At 47.1% G+C, this 16,697-nt stretch overlaps 2 protein-coding genes across 2 annotated transcripts; one reads left to right on the plus strand and one right to left on the minus strand.

Moving 5' to 3' along the window:
- Positions 1 to 307: 307 nt before the first annotated feature.
- CSTA (cystatin A) lies at positions 308 to 9,872 on the plus strand. The gene is made up of 3 exons (XM_041410913.1): positions 308 to 2,321; positions 7,586 to 7,687; positions 9,673 to 9,872. Exons 1-3 carry the CDS (start codon positions 2,256 to 2,258, stop codon positions 9,799 to 9,801), a joined length of 297 nt encoding a protein of 98 aa, XP_041266847.1. The 5' UTR covers positions 308 to 2,255; the 3' UTR covers positions 9,802 to 9,872.
- A 234-nt stretch (positions 9,873 to 10,106) lies between these two features.
- LOC121339235 (cystatin-B-like) lies at positions 10,107 to 15,305 on the minus strand. Its single transcript, XM_041410889.1, has 3 exons — positions 15,152 to 15,305; positions 11,304 to 11,405; positions 10,107 to 10,923 (listed from the first exon to the last, which is right to left on the minus strand). Exons 1-3 carry the CDS (start codon positions 15,215 to 15,217, stop codon positions 10,795 to 10,797), a joined length of 297 nt encoding a protein of 98 aa, XP_041266823.1. The 5' UTR covers positions 15,218 to 15,305; the 3' UTR covers positions 10,107 to 10,794.
- Between the last annotated feature and the right edge of the window lie 1,392 nt (positions 15,306 to 16,697).

The raw sequence follows: 16,697 nt of genomic DNA on the forward strand, positions 1-16,697 counted from the left end.
TAGAAATATCACTGGATTTTGGGACAGCCATTAGCACTGCCGTGGAAAGAAAACAGTCTGATTTGCCTCTGTAAACTTCCGCATCAACTTGCTGACAATTAGTCTTGATTTTTTTTTCCCCTTCTGCACAACTGTGCATTCTGGGAAAAAAAAAAAAAAAAAAAAAAAGAAAGTTGTTATGCTTTAAAGTAAAAAACCAGCAAACCCAGAAGTAGGGAGTCCAGTGGATGACTTCCACACAACATTAATATCTTTAATTTCACACCTAGAGTCTTTCCAAGATTATAAATGAACCCTCCTATGTTCAGTGTATTTGTTGCTAGACAGAATCAGGAGTTCTCCAGGAATGTACTGCTGCCCTGGGGAATCTTAACATGCCTTCCCAAGGAAGTTAGCAGGATCTGTATCCTGGTGAGTGGAGAGGTTTATAAAATGCCCTGTTTTAGCACTGGTGCCGTGCAGTTGTTGGACACATTCTTTGATTTCTGGCCTCAGTAAGGTGAACTGGCTCTTCCAGTTCCTTAATTTATCTGTCCTGCTGTATGAATAAGGCACAGGTGGTGGAACATGATCAGCATTTGAGTGAATCAGCAGGGTCTTATGCAAAAGAAGGTTTGAGTTGTCATCAGCTCCATGAATAGGACTCTGAGGAACTCCTCATCTGGAGAGAAGCTGGTGAAAGTGGCAGAATTCCAGTTTTAAGAGCTGTCACTCCCTTTATTCCTGAGAACTGGAAGGATTTTTCTCTCTGTTCACAAAAATATTATCTCAGGACAATTGATTTTTCCTTAAATGCTTTTTGTCCACTTCCATAACACTGCTGCTCAAGTCTGGAAAATTCTGCAGTATCTTTTTCAGTAACATGCTGTAATACTCATCAGTACTGTTGAGTGTAGGGTCCCTACAGCCCCAGTTTCTCAATCTCAGGGGATTTGTACCAAAACCAGGCCTTGAAGTGAGATCTGAAGCACTTTTTACAGTGTCTTGCATCATTTGTTATCTGTGAGGAGGAGGTTCAGTAGTATGGGTAGGACACAGATAAGTTTGTTGCTATGGCCATAAACCCACCTCTTCCCAGCAAATTCCCTAATGCTGATCCCAGCAGAAATGCCCATTGCCTGTGTGCAGTATATATTCTCATTTCACCTGCTCCCATGTACCTGCCCCTATGGACCAAAAAGTCTCTGGTCTGTTTCTGCTTCTCTGGTCCTTGCTGTGGAACAAAATTCCTCATATTTGCTGGAGAGGGAGATGGCAGAAATATTGACAGGGACTAATTTTTTTCTGTGGTCTTGAAGTGTTAGTTGTCCCTTACCAGGGAGGGCTGCTAGCAGTTATTAGCCTTCCCCCAGTAGGATTTGAGCTTTGTACATTCATGAATGTGACTGTGCCCTGTGACTGTAATTGCAGAATGAATACTTCTGACTGTATGTTCTCATGTGATCTGGTTCAACAGCGTACGTCGAAAATGGGATAGCTTTTCTGTTTTTTGATTGTACTTTGTCTTCCAGGAAATTGGCACTGGAGTTAAAAAGTAGATTTTATTGCACATTCAGTTGCTATTATGATTGCCTGAATGCAGCTTTTGCTTTGATGGGAAAGAAGCAGAAATGCCTTATTTGCAGTACTTACCTGAATCTGGGATTGAATTATTTTTTACTTCTGTTGCTGGTGTTTACCTTGGCACCTTTTTGGTCAGGCAGAGGAAAGTCACGTCGCTGAATGCAAGATGCCATCTGCTCCCATTTCCCCACTTAGAAGGATATTGAGAAAATAAAATTTCAAGTTAAACGGGACCTACACTAAGGAAAGTGCTGCATCCTTTTCTGTGATCAGTAAAGGTGTTGGGAAATACTGGGTGTGTCTTTGATCAGTTTCCCAAGAGCTCAGCCTAGTCATCTGCACATGGGTGGGGAGGCAAGAGGTTCCAGCTGCAGCCCAAACCAACTCTCTTTAAGATGTGGGTGACTGGAGGATTTGCTTTTCTTTTGGATGTGAAGACCATAAACACTACTTTAAGTGCTTTTTACTTTTATTAATAACATTGCCAGTGCTTTACATTGCTTTTCCCCCTCTTTTCCCTGCTTGTCTCCTCCAGTTCAGTAATGGTAGGCTCCGTGTGTTGCAGGTCACATGGTTCCATGACACATGTGTGTGTGTGTGTATATATGTGAGATGCCTGGGGACTCTGCTCAGACTGCACTGAACTTCCCTCTTCAGAGCCACTCATCATTTCAGAGAAGTCACCTGCCAACATGATGCCTGGGGGCTTATCTGACACCAAGCCAGCCACTCCAGAAGTTCAGCAGCTTGTTAACCAGGTGAGTTGCACCCTCTCTCTAGATTAAGTTGTGTGCAAAGAGGCCATTCCTGAAGCTTGTGTAAAGCCAGGGAGACTGAGCCAGGTTTTAAACTGAAGAGGCTCATGCTGAAAGTGGGAATCCCCTTGACTGGTAGTGTTTTCTCAGCATTCTATGTAGGAAGTGCCTTGGTGAGACTGAGACAAGCCACTTCTCTGTCTGCTCTTTGTCCATGGCTAGGCATGGTACTGGCTACCTTCAGTTAATGTCTGTGTGGAGTTCCAAGCCCAGCTCTGCTATGCCAGCAGTGAGGTCACTTGTTTGAAATGAGAGGTGGCATATTGGAAGGGAAGAGGTTGTACCTGGTGGAGTTCATTCCTCAGTGAAGGACTGCACAGGACAAACCACATTCTGGTATGCAGTAAAGAATTATATATGCAGGACAAAGCTTTTAAATTGTGTTCCCTGCTGGCATTATGTGTTTTCTGGAGTCACAGCTGTGATACAGGGGCTGCTGGTGGGTCAAGATGAGCTTGGGACAAGGCAGGCCACTAAGTGAGCCCAGTTGTCAGGTGGTTGGTTACAGGCAGTGGTCCTGAACTAGAGCAGCTCTGTGAGCAGCACCTCTGCAGATCCCCTAATGCCCTGCAGTGCAGCAGCTCTTCTTAAAGAAAGTATAAAATGCATCCTGAGGAATAAAAGGGGTTCCTACCCACCCAATTGTCTTCACCCTTCTGCCTCTGAAAGATGAGCTCTTGTCCCTCTGGCAATTGCACTCAGGCACTCTTTGAGGAAACAAAAATTGGAAGTAGCAGGGCTGAATGCATTGGCCAATACTGCAGCGCACTCACTATACCTGAAATGCAGGGCTCCCAGCTCTCTCCTTTGCCGTGCCACCAAGGAGAGTTTGCACCAGCATCCTTCCACATCTTCTGTGATCTTGCAGTTGAGACCAGGCAGCCCAGTACTCTGACAGGGCTCTTTTCTGTAGTCCACAGGTGGAGGGAATTACTTTAACATTCAGTTTACTGATTAGAAGACACTCCTTGTTACACGAGGTGTCCGATTTACCAGAGTGATACAAATATGCTGGTAACTTGATACAGGTCTAAGTTACTCTTAGCAAAATGTAGCGACTGCAATCCCAGTTCTCTGAGGACACCAGGATGTTCTGCACTCCCGGTGTACAACACCCTCTGTGTCACCACACTGGGAATCCTCAGTGGCTGCGAAGGGGGGTGTGGGTTGAAGTCAGCTCTAGCCAGCAGTTTTCTTCAAAATTCTTTCCTCCAGCCGTTTAGTTTTTATACTCAGGATTGGGCAGAGCCATGTGTTCACTTCCCCCACGCTGGTCTGGCTAACTCAGGCGTGTGTTTGCTTTCTCTTAATGAACTCGGGGAGTTACATCACCACATGATCCCCTCTACTGACAGAGCTATTTATCAAAAAACACCCTGTGATCAACCTTTGTGTTGAGATAGTCATCTTATTTGCAAAAGCTGTGGTCAGTCACACCCTGCATTATTCCCCGAGTTTCATGGGTGGAACATCACCCTCCCCAGCTCCTCTGAGCCTTCTTCCATTATAGGGCTTTATTGGTCAGTCACAGCTGGGGTCACCAGAGCTGGGGACATGTACATGAGGAAGGGCTGGAGTTTGGGGTGACGGGTTAGTCAGAGATGATTTACTGCAGAGCAGAAAGAGAAGTGGATGATCTGCAATTGTTTGGGGGGCACTGACTGAATTACTTGGGAGCAGTACCACTGTTCCTTCTATGCTGGCAGGAATGTTTGAAGGAGCAGCATTTGCAGAGAGCAGAAATTCCCTTCTACCTATGGAGGGGTGACCCTAGCAAGGGACTTGCAGCACCTTTGTGTATTTGCCATTCTTGTTTCCTCATGTTTAAGATGGGGCCAGCTGAGGGCTGTGAAATTTAATTAACGAGTCTGTGAAATGCCTGGAGCACCATACCAGATACTGAGCTTCGTTTTCAGTGCTGGGCTGTGTTATTTATGGGTCATCAGAAGTCTTGCAGTGTGTATTGGAGGTGAAACCACAGCACTTGGGTGTCCGTGAGCAAACAGGCACTTGAAAATGTGCATGCTGGTTTCAGGCAGTGCTAATGCTCCCAGAGTACAGGGCACGTATGGAATCTGAAATGTGGATAGTGCAAAGTTTCTGTTTGATTCCAGAAAAGGACTGATCCTAATTTTAGTGTTCTTTTATTCTCAGTAGCTTCAGGAAAATGAAAACAGATTGTTTATTGCTCTTATTTTCTGCAAGGTGAAATTTCTGCCCTGTGCTGAGAGCAGGAGAGAGAACACTTCCTGGTCCTTTCCCCCTTTGCAGAGGCTTTGGTATAGCTCTCTAAGGAAAATATTTTTATAGAAACCTTATGCTGGGGAAATCTGCTATCCTTCCAGCATGTGTAACCTTTTCATGAAGCAATTTTAGGGGGCTTTTATGCTGAGCAGAGAAGCAATTCCTATGATTTCAGTGAAGCTGTGAAGAGCGTTTGCAGAACTTGGGATGCTCAGGGTCTGTCTGCTCATGGGATTACATAATTATTTACTTATACCTGTGCCTTGTCTCTAGCCATCATTAGTGAGCTGAGGAATGTTATTTATTTGGTCTCCCTGTTGCACAGCTGTTGCCCAAAACTGAGGAGTGTTTTGGGTTTAGGATGCTGTTAGATAAGAACTTAGGAATGTTAATTTTTTCACCTGAGGATTAAGGAGCTGTTTGCCTTCTTGATTTTACTGAAGGCTCAGTCTGTAAATAACTAATGGGGGAAATAGTGGCCAGAGGAGAGAGAGCAAAACTGGAGAGAAGTGGCTTTGTTTTGTTCTGAGAGAGGAATATCATGCACCAAAAGTTGCCACTTAGGAGCGTTCTAGGAGGCCCCAGCCCCGGTCAGCTGGAAGGTTGTTGGGAATTAAAATTTCCCTGGTTTACCAGAGTTAGCAGCTCCTCAGCTGAAAGTATACTTGTCTGTTCCTGGGGACAGAAACCCTGTGGAAGCTACTCAGCAGAAGAGCAGGGTAAGAGATCATGAGGAAGCTGAACAGGATGATAATGTCTGGCTCTTAGGAAATGATCTGGATGTTGCTTGGGTGCTTTTCTGTGGCCTTCCTGCTAGGAAGGAATGTCATGGGAGTGGCAGCCAGCTATAGATGCTTGTACAGGGAAAGTTAATTAATTCAGTGGGTTCCTGTGAAACAGGTGGGTGGTGAGAAGTGCTGAGGTGCTGCTGGCCCGGCCCAGGGCAGCCTGAGCAGGCTGGCACTGACGCTGCTCCTCTGCCCAAACTCAGTAATGCATCCGGTCATCAGCGTGGGTGTCATGTGCAGAGGGGCACCGCGTCACCCAGCCTAGGAGAGGCTGTCTGCTTTCTGTGTGGTGCTCGTGCGGTGATCATGAAATAGGAGAGTTTTTATTTCTTGGAGAAGTAAGGAGGGGCAATAGCAAAACCACTGCCTTGGACTTGTGGAGGGAAGACTTTGGCCTGTTTGGCAGACTGGTTGAAAGAGTCCCTTGGGAGGCAGTCCTGAAGGGCAAAGAGATCCAGGAAGGCTGGGCATTCTTCAAGCAGGAAATCCTAAAGGTGCAAGAGCAGGGTGTCTCCATGTGCCAAAAGACAAGCAGGTGGGGAGGAAGACTGGACTGGCTGAACAGAGGGTTTTGGCTGGAACCCAGGGTAAAAAACAGAGTTTATAAGCTTTGGAAGATGGGGCAGGCAATTCAGGAGGATTACAAAGTGTTGTGAGGTTATGCAGAAAGTCAGAAAGGCAAAAGCCCTGTTAGAACTTAACTCTGGTCACTGCCAAAACCAATGACAAAAAGTGTTCTTATGAATACATAAGTAATAAAAAGAGGGCTAAGGAGAATCTTCATCATTTGCTGGATGTTGAGGAAATCACTGCCTCAAAAAAATACAAAAAAGGATGAGGTACTTAAAGCCTTTTTGATTTCAATCATTAATAGTCAGACCAGTTTTCCTCCCAGCTCCCTGAGCTGTAAGACAGAGACAAGGAACACAATGAAGCTCCCACGATCCAGCAGGAAACAGTGACCTGCTTCTCCACTTAAACATGTGTAAGTCTATGGGGCTGGATGGAATCCACCTGAGGATACTGAGGGAGCTCGTGGAAGAGCTCTCCAAGCCACTGTCCGTGATTTACCAGTGGTCCCGGTGAACCAGGGAGGTCTCACACAACTGGAGTTTGGCTAATTTGATGCCCCTCTAAAAGAACATTTACAAGAATGGCAGGAAGGAGGATCCAGGGAACTACAGACCTGTCAGGCTGACCTCAGTGCCAGGGAAGGTCAAGGAACAGCTCATACTGAGTGCCATCACACAGCATGTGCAGGACAACCAGGGATTCAAGCCCAGCCAGGATGGGTTCATGCAAGGCAGGTTCTGCTTGACCAACCTGATCTCTTTCCATGACCTGCCTAGTGGGTGAGGGAAAGGCTGTGGATATTGTCTCCCTGGACCTTAGCAAAGCCTCTGACTCCAGTTCCTGCTGCATTCCTCTGAAGAAGCCTGGACAGGTGCACTGCTCACTGGGTGAAAACGCTGGATGGTGGGGCCCAGGGAGAGGTGGTTACATCTGGCTGGGCAGAGGTGGTGCACCCAGGGCTCAGTGTTGGGGCCAGTCCTGTGTAATATCTTTATTGATGATTTGGATGAGGGGCTGGAGGGCTACAAGAACGGCAGGAAGGAGGATCCAGAGAACTACAGACCTGTCAGGCTGACCTCAGTGCCAGGGAAGGTCAAGGAACAGCTCATACTGAGTGCCATCACACAGCATGTGCAGGACAACCAGGGATTCAAGCCCAGCCAGGATGGGTTCATGCAAGGCAGGTTCTGCTTGACCAACCTGATCTCTTTCCATGACCTGCCTAGTGGGTGAGGGAAAGGCTGTGGATGTTGTCTCCCTGGACCTTAGCAAAGCCTTTGACTCCAGTTCCTGCTGCATTCCTCTGAAGAAGCCTGGACAGGTGCACTGCTCACTGGGTGAAAACACTGGCTGGATGGCAGGGCCCAGGGAGAGGTGGTTACATCTGGCTGGGCAGAGGTGGTGCACCCAGGGCTCAGTGTTGGGGCCAGTCCTGTGTAATATCTTTATTGATGATTTGGATGAGGGGCTGGAGGGTGCCCTCAGTCACTTTGTGGCATTTCATTAAGGAAGTATGTGTGGAAGGATGAAAATTGGAGTGGTATATGTGAAAGAAATCCCTTAGTATGAACCTGCCAATCATTTTTCCCTTTCTTTTTACAGGTGAAGCCACAGTTTGAAAGCCAGGCAAACGTGAACTGTGCTGTCTTTACAGCCATAGCATATAAGACTCAAGTGGTTGCTGGGACAATGTACTTTATTAAGGTTTGTATATGTTGTAGGAGGGAGTGTTGTGGAATTAAATGCTACAGGTGACTTGCAGAGTGGCTTAAGCTAGGAAGAGAAGCAAACATCATAGAAAACTGTCTGATGTGAGTAACAGAAGTTGGGACTACCTCCAAATGCTTATAAAATTCCTCTGTTTGGCACTACTGTGAGCAGGAATACAAATATTATAAAACATGCCCTATGCTTATTCAGATGTGACTGGTAAGCTTCTTGGGATCATCCCCCTCAAGGACTAGAGATTACCTTCCCAACTCAAATTATTTCAGCAAGTCATAACTGGTCTCCTGTTTCCTTTCATGACAAAATAGTGTCTGAGTCCTTCAGTTGTGTTTGTTAGGATGAAACTGAAGTCAACTTGAGGAACTGATGGAAAGAGAGAATCAATTTTGTGATGCAGTGCACACATGTCTGCTGACTAGTTTTGCATGCAAGCAGGTGTGTTGATGTTTTGGTTCTGTGTCAGGTGCTGCAGAGGTACACAGCCTGCCTGCTGCTTCCTTCTGAATTTTCAAAACCCCCTCTCTGCTCCAGAGGAAAAATGAGTAATGCTTAATTTGGAGCCCTCTGATTGCACCATTCCTCCTCTACTGGAAACCCTGACCGATGGATGTGAGCAGCTTTCTGTGAAGTAGCACAGAAGAAATGTCTGGGTGTGTTATTCATCTGAAGGCCAGCAAGCACTTCTGGAGCAGAGCAGGCATGGCCTGTGACTGCTGAAACCCCACAAGGGTGTGGGCATGTGCCTGACAGGGTATGTCATATTCCAAGGGAACTGGAATAATTCTTTTATTAGAGGAATTGGCCTGTAATGTTTGGGGGAGAGTAATTCTGCAGAGACACTGTGAGCATTAGCTCCACACTTCTCATACTTAGTTGATCCAGGAAGGACAGATGCTGCCAAACCTTCTTCTTTCCCAGGTGCTTCCTTAAAAGAACTCTTAACTCAGAAACAAAGATTGATCTATTACTGAACTTAGCAGAAATCCATTTGCAACACTGGAAATGGATGATTTGTCTCTTCTTTCCCAATTTTACCAGTGATGGAAAACATCACTGATGGAATACATCCTCATTTTAGCATTAACTGGAACAAACTCCATCACAAGATGCATTCTTTTATATTACTGAATCTTCCACTTCACTGATGTTTTACCTGCAGACTTACAGCTGAAATGCAACCCAGACCAAGCATAGTGCCTCACTGCAGCCACCAGAAAGCATGTAAAATCCTCTTGGAGCCTAAGGCATTAAAGTTTCCATGTCCCTCACCAAGGGAGAGTTTAGCACTATTTGCTTGGCTCTTTAAGAATGAAATTTTACAGCTTCCTACCAAGTCTTTATGTGAGGACTTTCTAGGGGGGAAGGTGAATTTCTTTGGAAGAGTATTTATTCCAGGCATTCCCATGCACTCCCAAAAGCACAGGATATGTCAGGTTCCCTGTTCAGGCACTGATGTGTTTGGAGTAACTCCGCAGACCAGGGATCCTGGCTTTCAGGTTGTCATTGCTTCTCAGGACCATGTGCTGGTCTTTCTGTACTAGATCTTTCTGTACCCCTTGGGAGCTGACATGGTGTCTGCACTGTGTCCCACCCCCAAGTCACGGAGGTTTCCTCATTGTCTCATCTCCTACGAGTGTGTCAGGAAGCTGTGAGCAAATGTGCTGGCATCCTGGTGACTGAAATAGGACACCATCAAAACCTTTCTCCTATTGCTTCCGCACCCAAGCAGTTCTGCTCATCTTCCCTTCACCTGAGGCTGAGCGTTTTTAATAGTTTTCTACAGGTGTAGACATTTTCTGCCAGCAGTTACTGCCCAGACTTGGATAAGAGCTGTTGAAGTAAAAATGAAGGCACATCTGCAATTAAGATCCTGAGTCAAGATGTTCTTTCAAGAATGTAAAGAACAGCCTTTTGTTTGAACCTGCCCTTGATTCTCACTTCCCCGCTCTTTTGGTTTCTAGGTCCAAGTTTCAGATGCCGAATATGTCCACTTAAAGGTGTTCCAGAGTCTTCCTCATGAGAACCTAGGTCCCAGCCTTGTCAGTTTTCAGACTGGCAAAACCAGAGACGACCCTCTGACCTATTTCTAAGACAGTGTGTTGCAGTGCCTCACCTCTGCAAATCCTATGGGGATTCTGCTTGTGACAGTAAAATAAAATAAGTTTGGAAAGCTACTGTCCATATTTTCCTTTTGCTGCTGATATGCCTGCATATGTCTTTCTTGTTATCTTTCATATCTGTCACAAGACTAAAATAAAGTATTTTTAGTTAAGATATAGAATAAACATAAGGTTATCTGGATATAAAAAACAGTTAAGGGAAAAAAAGCTGAGCAAGATAATCAATAGTGAAAACCAGAGAAGAGAACACTAAAGCACCAGTCAAAGATGCCATCTCAAGTCAAAAGAAATGTTTATTGTTATAAATGCAGAAATGCTTGTCCAGCTTAAGTTCCTTTCCAGGACTTTTCCATAGGACCGAAAACATTAGCAAGCTGGTTTGGTATTTTAAACTCACACACCCTCTATGGGACACTACATGCTACTGCTGCAAGAGGATGAGCATGATTACCAAGGGAATGTTTGTCTCAAACTGCTGTAAGCCTCTTTCTCTTCCTTGCAAAATTGCTTCAGCTCGAGTCTCTCATCAGGTCTTTGCCCATAAAATACAAAGTACAATTTAAATCTACACATATATTCACAGTTGCAAAACAGCACAGAAAAGACCGAGGCTTTCCTCTTGTTCCTTGCTGCAAATATATGAGTTCTGGTGTCATTCCCCTTCCGATTTCCAGACCAAGGAAGTCCACAAACAGGACTCAGCCACAGTATTCTTGTTAAGTTGCACTAAAGCCTAAGTTGCAATAAAAGTAGGGTTTACATTAGTGCAGGTAATAGGAGAGCCCTGTGACTCTCCAGTTTGGAGATTGCACAGGAAGGGAATGGCATAAAAGAAATTGATTTTTCACACCATGATGTTAAAAAAAACCCACTTTTTTCTGCCTTTGTTGGTGCAGGAATCAACATTTTACAGCCTGTAGAAAATGCACATAAGAACCAACCAGGGAAACACAGAGAAGGTTGCTAGAAATAAGCCAGTTCATCGTGCTTTGTCTTGCTGCCCTGGTAACTGTGGAGGCTCAGCTGCTCATTCTCGTGGGGGAGGCTCTTGAACACCCGCAGGTGCATGAACTCCTCATTCCCAACATGGACCTGCAAAGCACGAAATCCAGTGAGATCCCTGCAGGGGGAGCCTGCAGCAGGAGGGGTGGCAGAGGCTGGGCTGGTTTGAGGATGGAGCAGCTGACAGGCAGCGAGAAAAACCATTGGCTTGTTTTAAACCAGACTAGGAGCCGTGACTTTGCAGAAATACCACCTAATTTCCCATGAAAATGGAGAAAAGAGGATCTCTGTATTTAACAGATAGGGAGAGGGACTGGGAGGTGGATATTTGTGGTTTTTTAATGCACAATTTTTTTTTTTCTTATTAAGGTCAAATCATAAGCATTTTCCTCCAGTTCAGAAAGGAAAAAACCCCACCATTCCAAAGATTATACACATTAATATAAGAGAAACAACCCAGTGTCCTCTACCTTGATGAAGTAGTTTGTTCCAGCAACCAGCTGAGTTTTAAACTCCACTGCAGTGAAGACATCAAAGGTTTTCCCTTCTTTTTCTTCTAGCTGAGCTTTTACCTTAAGGAAACAATAGGTTCTTTAAGAATGATGCAAAATTCAAGTATTTAGGACTTCAGGCTTACAGTTCACTTCTGCTGAATTCCCCAACACAGAAATTCCCCTGCTTTTCCAAGACATTAAAAGATCAAAATGAATCATGTTAAGTTTTGTGTGAAAGCAGGACCAGGAATCTAGGGAGGTGGCAAAGCTGAGTTGGAGGTGGGAGTCAATCACTACAGGCTGACACCAAATCTGGAAAACACTTGGCAGTTCTTTCAGCATGTCTGCTGGAATCTGTGTTTTCAAACTGCAAAACAGTGCTCAAGAAGTCAAAATAACCTGTCCAGTACCCAAGAGGGAGCCATGAACTCCTGAGATGCAGCTCTTCTCTCCTGCACCGGGCACTGTAGCACATTGTGGCTATATGGAAAAAACTTGGTCAGGAAAGCAGATTTCAGCCTTTGTTTTGCAGGGCAAGATGAGTTAGTCTTGAAGTTCTTGCTTGAAAGTCCTTGCCTGCTCCAGGCTGCACCTCCTGCACTGCATCACTGCAGAGCCCTCCCTTCACTCCCAAGGCAGTAGTACCAGCAATGAGCAGATTCTCCAGCTATATGGTGTACCTCTCCTTCTCCCTAAATTCAAGGAAAATAGATACATCTGCACTCCTGCTTAAATCCCACAGGCTTCCTTGGGGAAGAACAAGTGCCAACTTGCCACTGGTCAAGTGCTGCTGTAGGTGAAGCAGGAACAGAAGAACCATTCCTGCAACAGGGTGTGTTCTCACACCTCTCAGCTCCCAGAACTCTGGTACCTTTTCAGTGACCATCCTGTCCCTGTGAGCTGTGTCCATGCTTTTTACCTTCTCTCTCAGAGGCCATACCTCTGCAGTGTCTCCAGGTTATGATCAGCATGTCACAAGCAAGATAATGATGTTTGGACACTCTCCTGTTTGTTTTTTGCCATAGGGAAATCCAAGCTGCATTCTAAGATGCACTGAAGGGCACAGCCCCAGAAGCACCACGATTCACTCCTGCCTCCTCCCCTTCTCAGTCGGAGGTTGGAGCAAGTGGTTTCAGTTTTTCATCACACTTTTACAAATTTTAAGCAGCAGGGCAGACATAAGTCTCCTGCTGACCCTATCCTGTCCTGTACTCCATTAGCAATCCTAGGCACTGGGCAGCTTTGGTTTCTGAGGTCAGTAAATCACCCCAGCTCAGCACATTTTGTATTTCCACCAGCGAGCTGAACACTGGGCCCTGGGTGCAGACAGCTCAGAGTCCTGCAGCTGCAAACTTGCCACTTGTTTGTGGCAGTGAGTCACCACAGCATGTGACAAACCAGCATCCTGAGTCAGTGTGCAGAGGGAGATCCCAGACAGAAATACTCTCCCAAAGACCTGGTTCTTGATCTCTGTCTGGATTTGGGAGTCCTGGAGGACAGGAGCCAGCCTGGAGGACAGGAGCCAGCACTGTGGCCTGGTGGTACCAAAGTTAATGGCATCCTGGGCTGCATCAGCAGGAGCCTAGCCAGAAGACAGGCGAGTGATTATTGCCCTTTACTCGGCCTTTGTTAGGAAATGTGGAATCCTGTGCCCAGTTCTGGGCCCCCAGTACAAGCCAGACACCAATAAACTGTAGTGAGCCCAGTGAAGGCTCACCAGGAGCACTCCATGAGCACACCAGGATGGCTGGAGCACTTGTGCTGTGAGGAGAGGAATAAAATGAGCTTGCTCAGCTCAGCTCAGAGGGCTTTGAAGAAAACTTTCCAGTACCAGGGTCTTTCCAGGGATGAAACTTTCCAGATGCCAGAAGAATGAGACACAATGGTCACAAACTGAAACTGGAGGCTCAGACTGGATATAAAGAGAAACATTTTTCCTGCAGTACAGCAGGAGTGTTCAGAGAAGCTGTGCAGTTTCCATCCGTGGAAGTTTCAAGACATGACAGGACAAAGCTCTGAGCAGCCTGAGGATGCTGACCCTGTGCTCAGGCAGGAGGTGCAGTCCCTTCCCACCCAAACAATCCATGATTCAGGCACAGGGCTGGAAATGATCGTGCTCTGAGGGCTCTCCACTGCCCTGCACGGCCTGTTCGCCCTGCACTGCCAGAGCAGTTAACTAAAAAGCAGATGGTTCAGAATTTCAGAATGACCCTGGATAAGCTCTGCCACATTGCCAGTGAGGTGCCAAAGCTGAACAGGCCTGGATGGAAATCCTTGCCTTGAGGAGGCTGTTCCTATGGGATTACCAAGCCAGACGCTGCCAAAGGAAGCTTTCCTGCCCCGTGTGACACTACATCCACTGTGGGTCACGAAACTGAACAGCATTCGGCCATCACAAGGATTCTTACGAAACTGTAAAACGAAGGCAAGAACTGGAAAAGCAGGAACAGACAATATGTTTATGGCAAGCAAACTGGCAGGCTGTAATAAATCTCCAAAAAGATCTGACTTTAAGCAAATAATGCTATTTGAGAAGGCTACCTCGATTTAACAAAACTAGTATTTTCTCCAGCAGCGTCCAGATGAGGATATAAGTACATCGGCAAGCTTCAAGTTTGGGTTTTCCCACCTGTATTTCATTAAAGGAAGTAATTTCAACTGTTAGTCAAAACAAGCTGGATAAATTTTAAAGTATTTAGGCGATTTAGATGAAAACATCAGATTTTTGGTTAGTTCTGTTCACTTCTGAATCCAACAGGGTTTTGTTTTTGGATTACCAAACAACTGCAGCGTGCTACAGAACAGAAAGTCAGGATTTCAAATCTAGTTTTAAGCCATGTTAATTGCATATCTGCATTACCTTTAACATGACATGTAGGCCTTTCAGGTCAAAGCAATAATTGTGACTCTCAGCAATTCTCAATCATGTTCTTATTACTGCAAACTCAGGCTGGTGCTTAGGAGATGCACATCTAAAACACAGAATCCTTTTCCTAAAACACAGAATCCTCAGACTGTACAAGCTAAATGTTAATTTCAGTGGCTGCTGTGCCTTTGGGTGCTCTGTATGTGTTTGGGAATTCCTCCTGCACGGGGAACAGGCCCAGGCATTGACAAAGCATCAGAGGCTGGAGCGCATCCTTCCTCTTCGCTCCCCAGCTTACCACATCCTAGCCGACAAAGCCAAAAAGCAGAAGGAACTTGAGTTTCCATGACAAAAAGAAGAACATGTGCTTTGAAAGAACTTAGTTGCACAATGGCATTTTTAGAGTAAAAGCATGTGCTCCAATAACATGAGCAGTAATCTCAGGTACTGCAAGTAGTATCAGGATTTGGAGCCGGCAGTGCTTGGAGCTGAATTCTGTGTTGGGGAAAAGCAGAAGCAGCGAAGAAGCTTTCTTACTTATTCTACGTTTCACCCCCTCAAAAAAAAAACCCAAAAAACCAAAAAAACCAAACAATCCCCCCCTTCCCAGGCAAACAACAAAGAACCAAAACCCCAAACGTATGCACAGATTCGGTAAGGAGCACAGGAGCTCGTTCCCCGAGCTCAAGGCAATGGCTCCGTCGCGTTTCCCCGCGCACCCAGCGCTGCCCACGGTCCCTCTGGAGCCAACAGGGCCACGCCAGGCGGGCGCAGGGAAGGAGAGCCCCGGGAGCCGGGGATTGCTCCGTGCATTCCCCATTCCTTCCACCTTTCACTGGGGGGCGGTGTCTCTGCCCAGCCGCGCAGAGCAATGGCCGAGCACAGCCTGGCCCCCGTCTGGCCCTGCACGGGCCTTTCCCGGCCTGCGGGATCCTCCCGGAGCGCGCCCGGCCCTCACCTGCTCCGCGATCCGCTGCGTCTCGTCGGTGGCGGGCCGGGCCGCCGAGGCACCCCCGCACAACATGGTGGCACCGCTCCGCTCCGCTCCGGGCCGATCCTGATCCTCGGGCGTGCCGGGGCGGTGTCGAGGGCGGTACCGGACCCGGGGCTGGCTCCGCGGGCGGGGGCTCGGCGGCCGAGGCGGCGGCGGCGGGCGGGAGCGGCCGGGCATGGCTCCGCCCAGCCGGGCTGGGAGTCAGTGCTGCCCGGCGGGGCCATCGCGGCCCGGCGGCCGATTGAAGACAAAACCAGCCCGAAGCGGCACTTGCAGTGAAAGCTGGCGGCAGAATTTATTCTGCGCCCTGGACAGAAGGGCTGCAGCCGCTCCTCAGCGAGCGGCGGCTCCATGACAGCCCCGCGGGAGGACAGGGCTGCCCTCAGCCGCTGTTTTCCCTTCCCGTGTGCCGCCTTTACCAGCAGCGGCCTGTTCCCTTAGCTGCATGGAAAGGTCCATCTCCAGGCTTCTCGTTCACCGCGTTCATCATTCCCTCTCCCGGGCTGATTTTGCCGCTCCTCAGCCAGCAAGCTGAAGGCGGTGGTGAATTATCCAGCCTCTGGGAAATCCCTGCGGAGATTTTAGTCTGAATGTTCGTGTCTTTACCTAAATTTCCCCACAATTTAAACATCCAGATTCCTGCAAAACCAACAACAACAACACCAAACACCTACCTTCCTCCTCCTGCTTTGCAGCACCCCTTGGTAAAGTTGGTCAATATAAACTAAATTTAATAACAGCAGGTATTGCAAATTGAACAGAGCTCATGGGCTGACAAGGAGGACACGGTGACTAGCATGAAATATAATGGGGAATTTTCTTTCCTCTGGTATCATCTATAAATAAATTCTCTGCTGGGGCTTTGAGTAGGCAGAGTTCTGCCAGGTTTGTCAGGAGACTGGGAATCAAGGGTTGGGCTCTTCACTGGGATGGTTCCCAAGTTTTCCAGTGGAAATCCCACCAGAGAGCAGATACACTGTTGTTGCTTCACTGCTGGACAGTTAAGGAAACCTCACACTGAGGCAAGCTTTCCACGGGATTTTTGAGCCATGCTGGGTGGGATGAGGCATTCATGTGGGCATCTTCTGGTAGGAAATATCAGTGGAGGTTCTCAGGCTCATGGTTTCAACAGAAGAATGTTCCCCAGCGTGGCTTCATCAGTTGTCATGTGTGATACACTGACAGGCTTTGGGACAGGTGCCCTCCTGGACTTGGCAGGATGAGAACATATCCCCCCTCTCCGTGCATGGGGAAAGGGGTTTGGTTACAAAGCACCTTCACAAGGGGGTCTTTTATTAGTGAACTGCCCTTGTGTCCAGCCTGTGTGTGGCTGCTATCAGCTGCAGCAGCAGCTCTCATGCAGCATTGGAGCTGGAGGCTTAGGGCTCCACATATGAGAGCAGGGAGGGTGGAAGGGGCTTCCCCAGCAAATACAGCACAGTTGGCCGTGCTAAAAAATTATTGCAGCTCTTGATGATGCATTGTGTGCCAGGGTATAAATTCCTTTTAA

Source organism: Onychostruthus taczanowskii, unplaced genomic scaffold (genome assembly GCF_017590055.1).
Source record: "Onychostruthus taczanowskii isolate IOZ18803 unplaced genomic scaffold, ASM1759005v1 scaffold34, whole genome shotgun sequence".
Classification (NCBI taxonomy): Eukaryota; Metazoa; Chordata; class Aves; order Passeriformes; family Passeridae; genus Onychostruthus; species Onychostruthus taczanowskii.